This window comes from Grammomys surdaster, unplaced genomic scaffold, assembly GCF_004785775.1.
Source record: "Grammomys surdaster isolate TR1022 unplaced genomic scaffold, NIH_TR_1.0 513, whole genome shotgun sequence".
NCBI classification, from domain to species: domain Eukaryota; kingdom Metazoa; phylum Chordata; class Mammalia; order Rodentia; family Muridae; genus Grammomys; species Grammomys surdaster.
The window spans coordinates 1,100,678-1,116,063 of NW_021604932.1; the positions used below are offsets into that span (position 1 = coordinate 1,100,678).

Genomic DNA, 15,386 nt, shown 5'->3' on the forward strand with positions numbered 1-15,386 from the left:
AAGAGAATGGTATTCTTGAAAACTGGAAAATTCAAGATTTATCTCATGTTATTTCCCTTGGTATGCAAGATCTTTCCTTGTTACCTTCCTGTGCACATATGCATGCATCTGCCTGTTTATTTACATAAATAATAGTGCATATGAAGAAATCTATATGTAATCATATTTGATTAAGTTATGGAGAAAAGACAAAATGTATACATGACACATCACTGAGAGATTATTCTCCCAGAAAATGACACAGGAATGAGTAAAGATTGAGTTCCATATTAAATTAGTTTTCTTCAAAATGAATGCTAACTTTTACTAAAATAAGACATGAGATTGATTGTAACAGCCCGTTCTGCCCCATGTTTGGGGGCCACTTTGTCCTGGACCTAGCTGCTGCTCCAGCCTGCAGGTCAGGGTCTTGCAAGAGAAAGAGTGGAGATGGAAGGCCAAGAGATGCAAAGAATGGAGACAAGACAGAGAGTCTGTTCAAGTCTCGTTTATTGAAAGGAAATCATAGGTATATATAAGCACAAGCAGAGGAACACAGCTGAAGACACTTTACCATGTGCACCTTGCAGCTGGGGGCATTAAACAACAAAACAAGATATGTAAGAAAAACAAGATGTTTATCAGAGTGTGCACAGCTGTTGTGGGCTGTTGAAAACAAGTCTTTTGTCAGGGTATATGGCCTGAGATGACTGAAAAGATGATAGCTGCTTTCTGCTAAGAGTTGGCGCCCAACAATTGATAATATACTTCACATTTGAAATGAACTGAAATGAAAACATATTTAATGATTTGATACACATAGCAACAAAAATTTTATGTGGAAACAATAAATTTAATTTTCATATGTGAAAATAGGAGTGATTCATAAAGGATTGAGAAAAATTTAGGATAGTTCAGAAGTAACATCAGTGTCACTCTGGAAGGACTCCAGGATGCAGGTACACAGGACAGTAAAGGCCCATTTGCTCACAAGTAAAAGCAGAGTCTCAGTCACCTTGTGAAAGACTACTTAGCTTTAGTTTGGAATGAAACAAAGCTCATATGATGGAGGCAGAGATAATAGACCGGTTTGAACTGAGGTGGTATCAATGTCCTCTGGATTGATCAGAGGTTTTAAAGTAAAATGCTGTAAAATGTTGGTCAGGATTAAAAACATCTCCATGCGGGCCAGACCTTCTCCAACACAAGCTCTTCTTCCTAAAAAGGACATGGCAACTGTTTAGTCATTTAACTCTGATTCTGCATTAACAAACTTAGAATATGTGTTAATGGATGACTTATTAACCTAAACTAATTAACCAATAACCAGCTGTATTTTTGCATTATCCTGATTTCTTTCCTCCCATTCCTCAAAATAAAATTCTTTTCTTCTTTTTGTTATTACTTTTATTTTTTTACAGTCCAGTCATTACCCACCTCCTGGTCCACCCTCCCACAGTTCCTCATCCCATTTGACCTCCCCACTGTCTCCAAGAGGATGTTTACAAACACATGCACACCAGACATCCCTATTCCCTGGAGCCTCATGTCTCTTGAGGATTAAGCACATCTTATCTCACTGAGGTCATATCCTTGGGTGTGTCAGGGGTTCTCAAACCAGCTCTTATATGCTGCCTGGGAGGTGGCTCAGTGTCTGAGAGATCTCAGGGATCCAGGTTAGTTGAGACTTCTGGTCTTTTTTTTTTTTTTTGGTTGATTTTCTTTTTTTTTACTTTTTTCTATTTCATAAATGAGTAATATAGTTACATCATTTTTACCCCTTCCTTCCATGACTCCTAAAACTTCTGTCCACTCATTCTAAAATTCATGAATAGTTTAATTATTCTTTTAGTTTTTTGCAAGACAGAATTTCTCTACCTAACAGCCCTGGCTGTCCTGCAACTTGCTGTGTAGACCATACTGGCTTTTACCACACAGAGATCCACCTGCCTCTAATTCTAGAGTTCTGGGATAAAGTCATGTGCCACCATGCCTTTTTGATTATTCTTGCTGAAGTATTTATATAAGTACATTATGAATACTGAATGAGAACCTACTGAGTGCATTTAGTGTCATTCATATGTAGATGTGTTTTGTCTCAAACACATTATTAATTTATTAATTGAAAGTTTCATACATGCATATAATAAATTATTCTCACATTTGTTCTTCCACATACACTTTCTAAATTCCTTAGGACAAGATCCCACCCTCCTAAGTGCCAAATTTTACAAATGTTTTATTAAAAAAATATCTTGTAGTGAGACATATATTGTCATGCCTTTAATATCAGCACTTGGGAGGCAAAGGCAGGCAAATATCTGATTTCAAGAACAATCTGTTGTACAGAAATAATATAGAATAGCCAAGCTTAGACAGTGAAAAAATTCATGGAAATCAAACAGGAAGCTGGTGAAAATGTATTTGACTGGTGAAAGTGACATGTTCCAACCCCAGCAAGCAGAAGAACCTTACAACTTAAGCTACATGGTTATGGCTTTAGAGTCAAAGATATGAAAATGAGTTATGGAATTTCCCTCTGCAGCTAAGGAAAGGTGCTGAGTCCACTTGTTTGCCAGGGATGTTCCTGAATGGAGGCCCAAAAAGGACACTGTGTGAAGCTGTAACAGTGAATTCTGGATTTCACTGAGGGCCTCAAGATGTTGGAGATATGAGAATCATGGGTTGGCTGCCCAGGAAAGCTGATAAAAGGGTGTGGAAACAGCCCAAGAGAAAGAAGCATGTTGCAGGCAACAAAGCTGTAAGGATTTGGAGATCTGAAGAGCACTTTGAAATCAGACATGGAGATACTCAGTTTGTATTTTAACCGGCTGGTTTATTTTTTCTCTCTTGCTTTGGACCAATATTTCCTTACTATACTCTTTTTCCTCCCTTTTGTAATAATAATTGATATCCTGTGCCACTATCTGTTGTAGTATGTGATATGCTTTTGTATTATGATTTTACACGGAATTCCAGTTAAGAGGTTATCATGAGTCTCCAAAGAGACTTTGAACTTTAGTTTTCAGACAGTGTTGAGAACATTATAGACTATGAAAACTTTTGAAGCTGGACTGAATGTACTTTTGTATTATGATATGACTACAAGCCTGTGGGGCCTAGAAAGTAGAACGTGGTTGTTGAATAGAAATGATTCTCATAGGCTCATTTATTTGAATACTTGTTCACTAGACCATGACACTATTTGGTAAGCATTAGAAAATGTGGCCTTGCTGGAGTTGTGTGCCACTGTTTGAAGAAATATGTCACTGGGGGTGGGGGTGGCTTTCAAATACTCAAACCAATACCACTTTCTCTCTCTTCATGCTGCCTGCCAACCCAGATGAAGCACTCCCTGCTATCTCTCCAACACATGTCTACTTGCATACTGTCATGCTTCCCCCCATAAGAATAATTGACTAAACCTCTGAAACTGTAAGCCAGACCCAGTCAAATTCTTTCCTTTTTAAGATTTGACATGCTCATGGGGTCTCTTCATATAGGGAAGCAGTGATTCAGAAAGGACATCTTAGGGCTTCCTTGGTTTTACAGTGACCTGGCACTTCTGGGTAGAGACAAAAGCCTCAGTAGAATAAGATTTCTTCCAGAAAAAGATTTTAAAAAGTGAAGCAGAAACAGGAGGTGGAGCCTCTAAATCAATGAGAAGTGAGAAGCAGTTTCCCATTGGGGTTTGTGCCTCTGGCCTCACTGAGATGGCTATTCATGCCATCCACAGATGTCCCTGTGCATAGATAGCTCTACTCACATCAACTGGGCCATAACTCACACAGATACAAAGCTTACTTGCCTGCTGAGAAAGCCATGAAGTAGTCACTCTTCTTAAAGTTGCCTCTTTCATCCAGAAAGTAGCTAGGATCAAACTTCTCAGGGTGAGGAAACTCTTTGTTATCATTCAGGACAGACGTCAGACATGTCATTACACTTGTGCCCTGAAAGAAAGAGAACCAACATTGTTTAAGAAGAAAGTAATGAAAATGAAAAGTCATATGTTCCATGTGAAACAAAACATCAATCCCTGGTGTAACAAGTCTTAAATACTATAATTCACACTCTAGATTTTTTTTTAAATTGACCACCCAGTCATTGTCAATAGTTTGTGATCTGATGCCAGCAGCTTGCCAAATTAGAAAAGTACTGTACAGTGTATCAATCTTAATATACATTCAGTAATGTCATCTCCCAGAGAAATGTCACTGAAAATTCATTTCAACTTGCTGGAAAAGGGGGTAGAATGAATATGAGAGCCAGTGGAGATAGAAGCACCAAGGAACAAAGCCTTGTAAACACAATATGACTGGCATGCTATATGAACTCACCACAACTGAGCAGCATGAACAGAATCTTCAAAGGTCTAAGACAAACATCGTTTGTCCCAAACATGAGAAGAGAAGTAGAGACACACCCCCATCCTTAACCAAAAAGCTATCTCAGATAAATAATTACTCTCATGGAAAAGAAATGTTTTCCCCAACACTCTCACAGACAAACACACTTTATGGCAGGTAAAATGCCAAGCAGACAATGGACAACACAAAACAAACTCAATAATATTTTGGAGAATTTATGTTCAGAATGCATTCTCTGGTATTGTTTTAAATCTACATGTCTTTTGTTTACATAGTATGGTTTCTGTGTGTGTCTCTCAGTATGTCTTTTTTATGGTGAAAACAGGTGTATATTTAGATTTAGCCACCTGGACTCAGTTTAGATGATCCTAATCTTGTTGGCAACATCTAGAGCATCATAATCAGGAGCCAATCAAACATACATCTTCTTTTCTCCATCAGGTCTTATCAAGCTGGAGCAAAAGGAGATCAAGGTGATAGAAAATTGGCAAAGAAGAAATCAAGAGATCACTATTTGTAGATAATATGATAGTATCCATAAGCAACCCTAAAAATTCTACTTGAGAACTTCTGCAGCCAATAAACAATTTCATCCAAGTGGCTGGAAATAAAATTAACTCAAACAAATCAGTAGTCTTCCTTCATACCAATGATAAATTGGCTGAGAAACTAGGGAAACAATAAACTTCATAATAGCCACATATAATATAAAATATCTTGGGGTAATGTAGTGAAATATTTTCCCTGCAAGTTGAGAGGAGCTAAGGTGGGAGGAGTAAGGAGAAGAAGAGGAGGAGTAAGGAAAGGAAGAGGAGGAGTAAGGGAGGGAGAGAAAACCAGCGAGAGAAGACCAGAGAGAGAGAGAGAGAGAGAGAGGAACATGTCAGCAGACATATGCATGTCTCTAGCAGTCAAAAGTAGTTGATATATCTAGGTTGGGTATTGACTTACACCCCTAATTGTGTGGGCATCTTGTTATTTGAGCATTACCAAATATATAAAGCTATTTGGATAATCTTTAACCATTAGAGTCTCATTTCTACTGGGTACCATGTAGATGGCTGGATGATCTGGGCACAGCTCAGCCTTGTGGAGACATCATGGAAGACTGGCAGAACCATATCCCACATTGGCATCTTGTCAGTGGTGAGAAAATTGCAGCTGATTAAGAGCAAACAAGATTGTGTGCTGCCATTTTGAAATATCCTGCAACAGGGTAACTGTAAACAAGTGAAAGATTTGTATGGCAAGAACTTCAAGTCGCTCAAGAAAGAAATCAAAGACCTCAAAAAATGGAGAGATCTCCCATGCTCATGGATTAGTAGAAATAATATAGTAAAAGTGGTCCCAAAAAGTGATCTACAGATTCAATGCAATCCCCATCAAAATGCTGACACAATTCTTCAAAGACATGGAAAAAACAATTCTCCATTTCATATGAAAAAACAAAAAAACAAAGATATCAAAAACAATTCTTAACAATAAAAGAGCTTCTGGGGGAATCACCATCCCCGACCTAAAGCTATACTACAGAGCATTAGTAATAAAAACTGTATAGTATTGGTACAGAGACAGACACATTGATCAACAGAATACAATTGAAGATTCTGAAATAAAGCCACATGCTTAGGAATGCTTGATTTTTGACAAAGAAGCAAAAAATATACAATATAAAAAAGAAACCATCTTCAATAGTTAGTGCTGGTCTAACTGGCAGTCTGCATGTTGAAGATAAAAATAGATATACTTTTGTCATTTTTCGCAAAGCTTAAGTCTAAGTGGACACATAAAGCAGATACATTGAATCTAATAGAAGAGAAAGTGGAAAAGATCCTTGAACTCATTGACACAGGGGAAAATTTTTTAAACATAACTCCAATGGTTCATGCTCTAAGATCAAGAATTGATAAATGAGGCCTCATGAAACTGAAAAGCTTCTGTAAGGCAAAGGACATAGCCAATGGTACAAATCAACAGCATACAGATTGGGGAAAAAAATCTTCACTAACCTCATATAAGATATAGGGCTAATATCCAAAATATATAAAGGACTCAAGAAGTTAACTTCCAAAAGTCCAAACAACCCAATCAAATGGGATATAGAACTAAACAGAATTCACAACAGAGGAATCTTGAATGGCTGAGAAGCATTTAAATAAATGTTCAAAGTCCTTACTCAGCAGGGGAAAGCAAATAAAAATGAACCGTACAACAATCAGAATAGCTAAGATGTAAAACTCAGGTGATAGCAGATTCTGACAAGGATGTGGAGAAAGAGAAACTCTCCTCTATTGCTGGTGGTCTTCCAAACTGGTACAACCACTCGGGAAATCAATCTGGAGGTTCCTCAGAAATTGGAATTAGATCTACCTAAAGATACAGCTACACCATTCTTAGGTATAGTCCCAGAAGATGTCCCACCATTCCATAGGGGCACATGCTCCACTATGTTCATAGCTGCCTTATTTGTTTTTGTTTTTGGTTTGGTCTGGTCTGGTCTGGTCTGGTCTGGTCTGGTCTGGTCTGGTTTGGTTTGGTTTGGTTTGGTTTTTTGAGGCAGGATTTCTCTGTATAGCCTGGGCTATCCTCTGTAGACCAGGCTGGCCTCGAATTCAGAAATCCGCCTGCCTCTGCCTCCCAAGTGCTGGGATTAAAGGTGTGTGCCACGACTGCCCGACAGCAGCCTTATTTGCAATAGCCAAAAGCAGGGAAAAAATCCAGATGTCCCACAGTGGAAGAATAGATACAGAAAATATGGTCCATTTACACAATGCAATACTACTCAGCTATTAAAAAGGAAGACATCCTGAGTTTTGCAAGCAAATGAATGGAACTAGAAACTATCATTGAGTGAGGTAACTCAGACTCAAAAGAATATGCATAGAGGAGGCTGGAATCCCAGTAATTCTAACACATCCAGGAGTGTAGGTGAGTAAACCACAACCCTTCCCCCAAAACTGGGAGTAATTTGTAATTTGGGACCTGCTGGGAACCACAGACTACCCTCAAGGCCAGTGACACAGGACCCTTCCTGTCTACACCTGCACCTGGAGCAGCCCTGAGGTTTAGCTCTGCACCCAACTCCCCAAAACCCAGAAGAGGCTGGACTCCCAGGAGCTCTAACACATAGGAACATAGGATAATAGGATCACAGGATCTCAGGAGCTTGGGCACATCAGGAATTCAGGAGCCCAGAAGCAGCCTGACTCCCAGGAGCTATCACAACCAGGGTATCAGAATCACAAGAAAACAGAGACAGCTGGACTCTGAAGAGTTATGACACAGCCAAGATAACAGGGCAGACAGGCTGCAGTCAGAGATAGTGAGTGAAGGTAGCACTAGAAATAACAAGGTGGTGAAGGACAATCACAAGAATATAAGCAACAGAAACCAAGCTTACTTTACATCTTCAGAACCTAGTCCTTGCACAATAACAAGTCCTGATTACCACATGACACCAGAAAAGCAAGATTCCAATTGAAAATCACTTCTAATGATGATGATAGAAGATTTTAAGAAGGATATAAATAACTCCATCAAAGAAACACAGGAGAACACGTGTAAACAGGTCAAAGCCCTTAAAGAGGAAACACAAAAATCCCTTAAAGAATTACAAGAAAACACAACCAAACAGGTGAAGAAACTGAACAAAACAACTCAGGACATAAACATGGAAGTAGAAGCAATAAGCAAATCATAAAGGGAGACTACCCAGGAGATAGAAAACCTAGGAAAGAGATTGGGAGACATGGATGCAAGCATCACCAACAGCATACAAGAGATAAAAGAAGGAATCTCAGGTGAAGATGATACCATAGAAAACATCGATACAACTGTCAAAGAAAACACAAAACACAAAAAAACTCCTAACACAAAACATCCAGGAAATACAGGATACAATGAAAAGGCCAAACCTAAGAATAGTAGGTATAGAAGAAAGCAAAGATTCCCAACTTAAAAGGCCAGTAAATATTTTCAACAAAATTATAGAAGAAAATTTCCCTAACCTAAAGAAAGAGATACCTATGAACATACAAGAAGCCTACAGCACTCCAAATAGACTAGATCAGAAAATAAATTCCCTCCATCACATAATAATCAAAACACCAAATGCACAAAAGAAAGAAAGAATATTAAAAGTGGTAAGGGATAAAGGTCAAGTAACATATAAAGGCAGACCTATCAGAATTCCACCAGACTTCTCACCAGAGACAATAAAAGCCAGAAGATCCTGTACAGATATCATACAGACCCTAATAGAACACAAATGCCAGCCCAGACTACTATACCCAGCAAAGCTCTCAATTAGCATAGATGGAGAAACCATGATATTTCATGACAAAACCAAATTTACATAATATCTTTACACAAATCCAGCTCTACAAAGGATAATAGAAGGGAAACAGCAAACACATGGAGGGAAATTATACCCTAGAAAAAGCAAGAAAGTGTTCTTCTTCCAACAAACCCAAAAGAACATAGCTACACAAACATAATTCCACCTCTAATAAAAAAATAACAGGAAGCAACAATCACTTCTCCTTTATAGCTCTTAACATCAATGGACTCAATTCCCCAATAAAAAGACATAGACTAACACACTGGATACATAAACAGAACCCAGAATTTTGCTGCATAAAGGAAATGCACCTCAGTGACAAAGACAGATACTACCTCAGAATAAAAGGCTGGAAAACAATTTTCCAAGCAAATGGTCCAAAGAAACAAGCTGGAGTAGACATTCTAATATCAAATAAAATAGACTTTCAACCAGAAGTTATTAAGAATGAAAAGAATGGACACTTCATACTCATCAAAGGAAGAATCAACCAAGATGAATTCTTAATTCTGAACATCTATACACCAAATGCAAGGGCACCCTCATTCAAAAAAGAAACTTTACTAAAGCTCATAGCACACATTACACCTCACACAAAAATAGTGGAAGACTTCAACACCCCAGTCTCATCAATGGACAGATCATGGAAACAGAAACTAAACAGAGACACAGTGAAATTAACAGAAGTTATGAACCAAATGAATTTAAAGAAATCTATAGAACATTTCATCCTAAAACAAAAGAATATACCTTTTTCTCAGCACCTCATGGTACTTTCTCCAAAATAGACCATATAATTTGTCACAAAACAGGCTCTAACAGATACAAAAGTACTGAAATAATCCCATGCATCCTATCATATCAGTACAGGCTAAGACTGGTCTTCAATAATTATAAAATAAATGAAAAGCCCACATACATACACATGGGAACTGAACAATGCTCTACTTAATGATAACTTGTTCAGGGAAGAAATAAAGAAAGAAATTAAAGAATTTTTAGAATTTAATGAAAGTGAGGACACATCATACAAAAACTTGTGGAACACAATGAAAGCAGAGCTAAGAGGAAAACTATTAGCTCTAAGTGCCTACAAAAAGAAACAGGAGAGAATGTACACTAGCAACTTGAAAACACACCTGAAAGCTCTAGAACAAAGAGAAGCAAATGCATCCAAGAAGAGCAGACTTCAGGAAATAATTCAAATCAGGACTGAAATCAACCAAGTAGAAACAAAAAGAACTAGACAAAGAATCAACAAAACCAAGAGCTGGTTCTTTGAGAAAATCAAAAAGATAGACAAACTCTTAGCCAGACTAACCAGAGGGCACAGAGACAGTATCCAAATTAATAAAATCAGAACTGAAAATGGGGACATAACAAAAACTGAGGAAATTTTTTAAAAATCATCAGATCCTACTAAAAAAAGCCTATACTCAACAAAACTGGACAATTTGAATGAAATGGACAATTTCCTAGACACCAAAGTTAAATCAGAATCAGGTAAACCATCTAAATAGTGCTATAACCACAAAGAAATAGCAGCAGTCATTAAAAATCTCTCTACCCAAAAAAGCCCAGGACCAGATGGTTTTAATACAGAATTCTATCAGGCATTCCAAGAAAACCTAATACCAATTCTCTATAAACTGTTCCACAAAATAGAAACAGAAGGAACACTACCAAATTTGTTTTATGAAGCCACAATTATGCTTATACATAAAACACAAAAAAGACCCAACAATTAAAGAGAACTTCAAACCAATTTCTTTTATGAATATCAATGCAAACATACTCAATAAAATTATCACATATAGAATCCAAGGACACTTCAAAACAATCATCCATCATGATCAAGTAGGCTTTATCCCAGAAATGCAGGGATGGTTTAATATATGGAAATCCATCAACGTAATCTATTATATAAATAAACTCAGCTAAAAAACCCACGTGACCATCTCACTAGATGCTGAGAAAGGATTTGACAAAATTCAATACCCTTTCAAGGTAAAAGTCTTGGAAAGATCAGGAATTCAAGGCCCAAACCTGAACATAGTAAAAGCAATATACAGCAAATCAGTGCCAACATCAAACTAAATGGACAGAAACTTGAAGCAATCCCACTAAAATCAGACACTAGACAAGGCTGCCCACTCTCTCCCTATCTATTTAATATAATCCTTGAAGTCCTAACCAATGTAATTAGAACAAAAGTAGATCGAAGGGATACAAATTGGAAAGGAAGAAGTTAAGATATCACTATTTGGAGATGATATGATAGTATACTTAAGTGACCCCAAAACTTCCACCAGAGAATTCCTAAACCTGACAAATAACTTCAGCAAAGTGGCTGGATAGAAAATTAACTCAAAAAAATCAGTAGCCTTCCTCTACTTAAAAGATAAGGAGGCTGAGAAAGAAATTAGGGAAATGACATCCTTTACAATAATCACAAATAATATAAAACACCTCAGTAGTGATAAAAACTGCATGGTATTGGTACAGAGATGGGGAAGAAGATCAAGGGAATAGAATAGAAGACCTAGAAATGAACCGACATACCTATAGTCACTTGATCTTTGACAAAGGAGCTAAATCCATATAGTGGAAAAAAGACAGCATTTTCAACAGGCAGTGCTTGTTGAACTGGAGGTCAGCATGTAGGAAAATGTAAATCAATCCATTGTTATCTACTTATACAAAACCCAAGTCCAAGTGGGTCAAGGATCTCCATATAAAACTGGACACACTGAAACTAATAGAAAATAATGTGAGGAAGAGCCTTGAACACATGGCCACAGGGGAAAAGTTCCTGAACAGGAAACCAATGGCTTATGCTCTAAAAACAAGAATTGACAAATGGGACCTCATAATATTACAAAGCTTCTGTAAGGCAAGGGACACTGTCAATAGGACAAAACGGCCACCTGCAGATTGGGAAAAGAACTTTACCAATCCTATATCTGATAGAGGGCTAATATCAAAAATTTACAAAGAACTCAAGAAATTAGACTCCAAACAATCAAATAACCCTATTAAAAATGGGGTACAGAGCTCAACAAAGAATTTTCAACTGAGGAATATCGAATGGCCATGAAACACGTAAAGAAATGTTCAACATCTTTAGTCATCAGGGAGATGCAAATCAAAACAACCCTGAGATTCCACCTCACATAAGTCAGAATGGCTAAGATTAAAAACTCAAATGACAGTAGATTCTGTCGAGGATATGGAGAAAGAGATAAGAGATAAGGAGAAAGAGAAACACTCCTCCATTGTTGGTGGAGTAAGCTTATACAACCACTCTGGAAATCAGTCTAATGGTTCCTCAGAAAATTGGACATAATATTACCTGTGGATCCAGTGATACCACTCCTGAGCATATACCCAAAAGTAGCTACAACATATAAAAAGGACGCATGCTCCACTATGTTCATAGCAGCCTTATTTATAATAGCCAGAAGCTGGAAAGAACCCAGATGTTTTTCAAAAGAGGAATGGATACAGAAAATGTGGCTCATTTATACAATGGAGTATTACTCAGCTATTAAAAATAATGAATTCATAAAATTCTAAGGCAAATGGATGGAACTAGAAAATATCCTCCTGAGTGAGGTAACACAATCACACAAGAACACACAAGGTATGCACTCATTGATAAGTGGATATTAGTCTAAAATATCACAATATCCAAGACATAACTTACAGACCACAGGAAGCCCAAGTGTGGGTGCTTTTGTCATTCTTGGAGTAACAAAATACGCACAGGAACAAATATGAGACAATGTGTGGGGCAGAGACCACCCAGAAACTGTCCCACCTGGAGATACTTCCCAGATGCCACCACCATACTGCAAATACTGTTGTGGTTGTCTGGAAGTGAATGCTGACAGGAGCCTAATATACCTGTCTCCTGAGAGAGAGGCACTGCCATAGCCTGACATATACAGAGGGGCAGATGCTTACAGCTAACAATCAAATTGACCACAGGGTTCCCAGTGGAGGAGTTAGAAAGAATACTGAAGGAGTTGAAGGGGCTTGTGGCCCCACAGGGAGAGCAATAATACCAACCAACCAGAGCTCACTGGGTCTAAACAGCCAGCCTGGGAACACATGTGGAGGGACCCACGTTTTTAACTGTATTTGTTGAGGAAGATGGGCTTGTTGGGCATCAGTGGGAGAAGAGCCTAGGTCCATTGAAGGCCGGATGCTGCACTGAGGGGAAATTCAAGGGAAGGAAGGAGCATGGTGGCTACCAGAGCAATGGGTGAGACACGCTGATGCCAGGACAAAGAATGATGCTGATCTGTGAGTTTACTGAGTTCCCTGACAATGGTGAATGAGAAGCTGTATTGGACATAAATTCCCAACCCACCATTGCTTACCTATACCCCTGATGGGGCAAGCTGCCTTGCCTAAAGTTCTTAGACCTTGTTCAACAGAGAATCAAAAAGAGACATTATAATGACACCTGTATTGTTCTTACATGTGACCAGTTTTTCATACTTAATGATGGACTGGCCTAGAAATCAATCCAATATTGGAAATAACAGTCTTCATCTGGAAGTCTGGTTCTGGACATTTTCAGAGACATATATGGAAATTAGCTGCAGTTCTCTATGATGTCATGCTTTTAAGAAATAAAATTGTACTATGTGCTATATGTAATTATTTTCTTTTGACTTTATTTCAAAATGTATATTTTCTGATTATATTATCATGACCTATAAAGCACAAAGATCCATATCTGATATTCTCCCAAATAATAAATTTTCAAGATTCAAAAAGAAAAAGAAATAAAATTGAGGCAGTATCTGGATTTCAAACAGGTGTCATCACATGTGTTAAGGCTCTTTTAATTGTCAAGTTAGAAATACTTTTGTGTCTTCTACAGTATTTAACGTAAGTTGCATTGATTGTACACCTTGTCATTGTGTTTGTGTTTGGAAATTCGGCATGTCCATTATGGAGGTCTATCAACCAGCTTTTGTTTTAGTGTCCTGAGTATCACAGAACTTTGGTATTCTAAAAATAGCTTGAAAGTACTGGAAGAAATGAGTCAGGCTTTATGCAGAATCAAGAGGGTAGTGGGCTTGTTTATTGCTGTTGTAACAGCTTTAATTACATTAATTGCTAGCACCACTGCTTCCACAATTGCTGTGACACAAGAAGTTAAGACAGCTACTTTTGTTAATCATTTAGCAAAAAAGAAAAAATGTTTCTAATGTGTTGAAAATACAAGAGGATTTAGGTAGGCAATTGGAAGAATGGATTGATGCTATTTATCCTATTCAAATTACTGGAAGGAGGTTCAGAATTTAAGGGTAAGGAGTCATCTTGAGTGTCATGCCAAATACCATTGGATTCATGTTAGTTCTACAATTTACAGTGGTAGTCATTACAATTAGGAACAAGTTTAATGACACATGAAGTGTATTTGGCATAATTCTAACACCTCTTGGGATGTTTTAACATACATAGGGAGCTTATTTCAATTTCAAGAATGCTGCTTTGCTGAGCGTTGTTTGATACTGCAGATAAAATAACCCATGGCCTGAGGTCAGTATTTGTGTTTTGGTCAAGCTTCAAAAATAACATACATAGCTTGATCTTGCTACTCTTTTTGTCCTGGGAACACTTTTATTCCTGCCCATTGTGTTAAAGCTTTTCTTCAACAACATCAACATGTTGGCAGCCAAGTACATGACTTGAACCTGAAAATGAACCCCCAGACACAGTTATTAAATTAACAGTTTGGCAAGCCAAGGGCAGGTAAGATTCTACACAGTCTTACCTAGCTAAGACAGAAGTGCATTGCTTCTGATAATGCATATTCCATGATAGATAAGAAAGGCATTCTTGTCAGAATGACCTAAGACAGGCTCAGTCTTGTTAATGAAATAAAAAAAGGGGAGAGGTGGAGAGCCTTTGAGGCTGCTTGGCAAAAATCTGACATGGGCAAAGGACAAGGAAATGGGCTGCTTGGCAGGTATATGACATTGGCCAATGACAAGGAAGTAGGCATCAGGCAGGAATCTGACATTAGGCTAGAACAAAGAAGTAATTTCAGGTATGAATTTAAATCTTAGGCTAGAATAAAGAAGTAATCTTAGGCAGGAACCTAAATATTAGGCTAGAACAAAGAAGTACTTTCAGACAGGAATCTAAATTTTAGGCTAGAACAAGGAATAGGCTTCAGACATAAAAATTACCTTTGGCTAGGACAGGGAAGTAGGCTCAGATAGTTTGGTCATCCTGATAAGCACTTAGAAACAGTGATCATGGGAGAGTTCATGTAATTGGGTTTAATGCCTTGCTTTTTCTTTGACTATTTGTGTTTATTGTATTGCTTCTTCCTTGATTATTTGCATCTATTGTAGTGCTAGACCCTTAACCTAGAACTGACCTTAATACATGTATGTAATCAAAATGGTATAAAGGCATAAAGGAGGAGGAAGGATGGGATAAGGGGTTCTAGGGAGGGGAAATGGGGAAGGGGATGACATCTGTACTGTAAATAAATAAAATATCCAATAAAAAAAGAATTTTAAAAAAACCTATGTACATCTTTTTTTTATTTACATGGAGAGTACTGTGACTTGAAAAAGATTTACCACCAACTTCAGCAAAGTGGCTGGTTATAAAATCAACTCAAACAAATCAGTAGCCTTCCTCTACATGAAAGATAAACAGACTGAAAA

At 37.7% G+C, this 15,386-nt stretch overlaps 1 protein-coding gene across 1 annotated transcript in view; it reads right to left on the minus strand.

Moving 5' to 3' along the window:
• Positions 1-760: 760 nt before the first annotated feature.
• LOC114633061 (cytochrome P450 2C70-like) overlaps positions 761-15,386 on the minus strand; it is a 42,213-nt gene continuing 27,587 nt past the window's right edge. The window contains exons 7-8 of the mRNA XM_028781683.1: positions 3,788-3,929; positions 761-1,197 (exon numbers count right to left, since the gene is read on the minus strand). Of these exons, the coding sequence (XP_028637516.1) occupies positions 1,016-1,197; positions 3,788-3,929 (324 nt within the window). The 3' untranslated portion in view covers positions 761-1,015. The remainder of the gene's footprint in view (positions 1,198-3,787; positions 3,930-15,386) is intronic.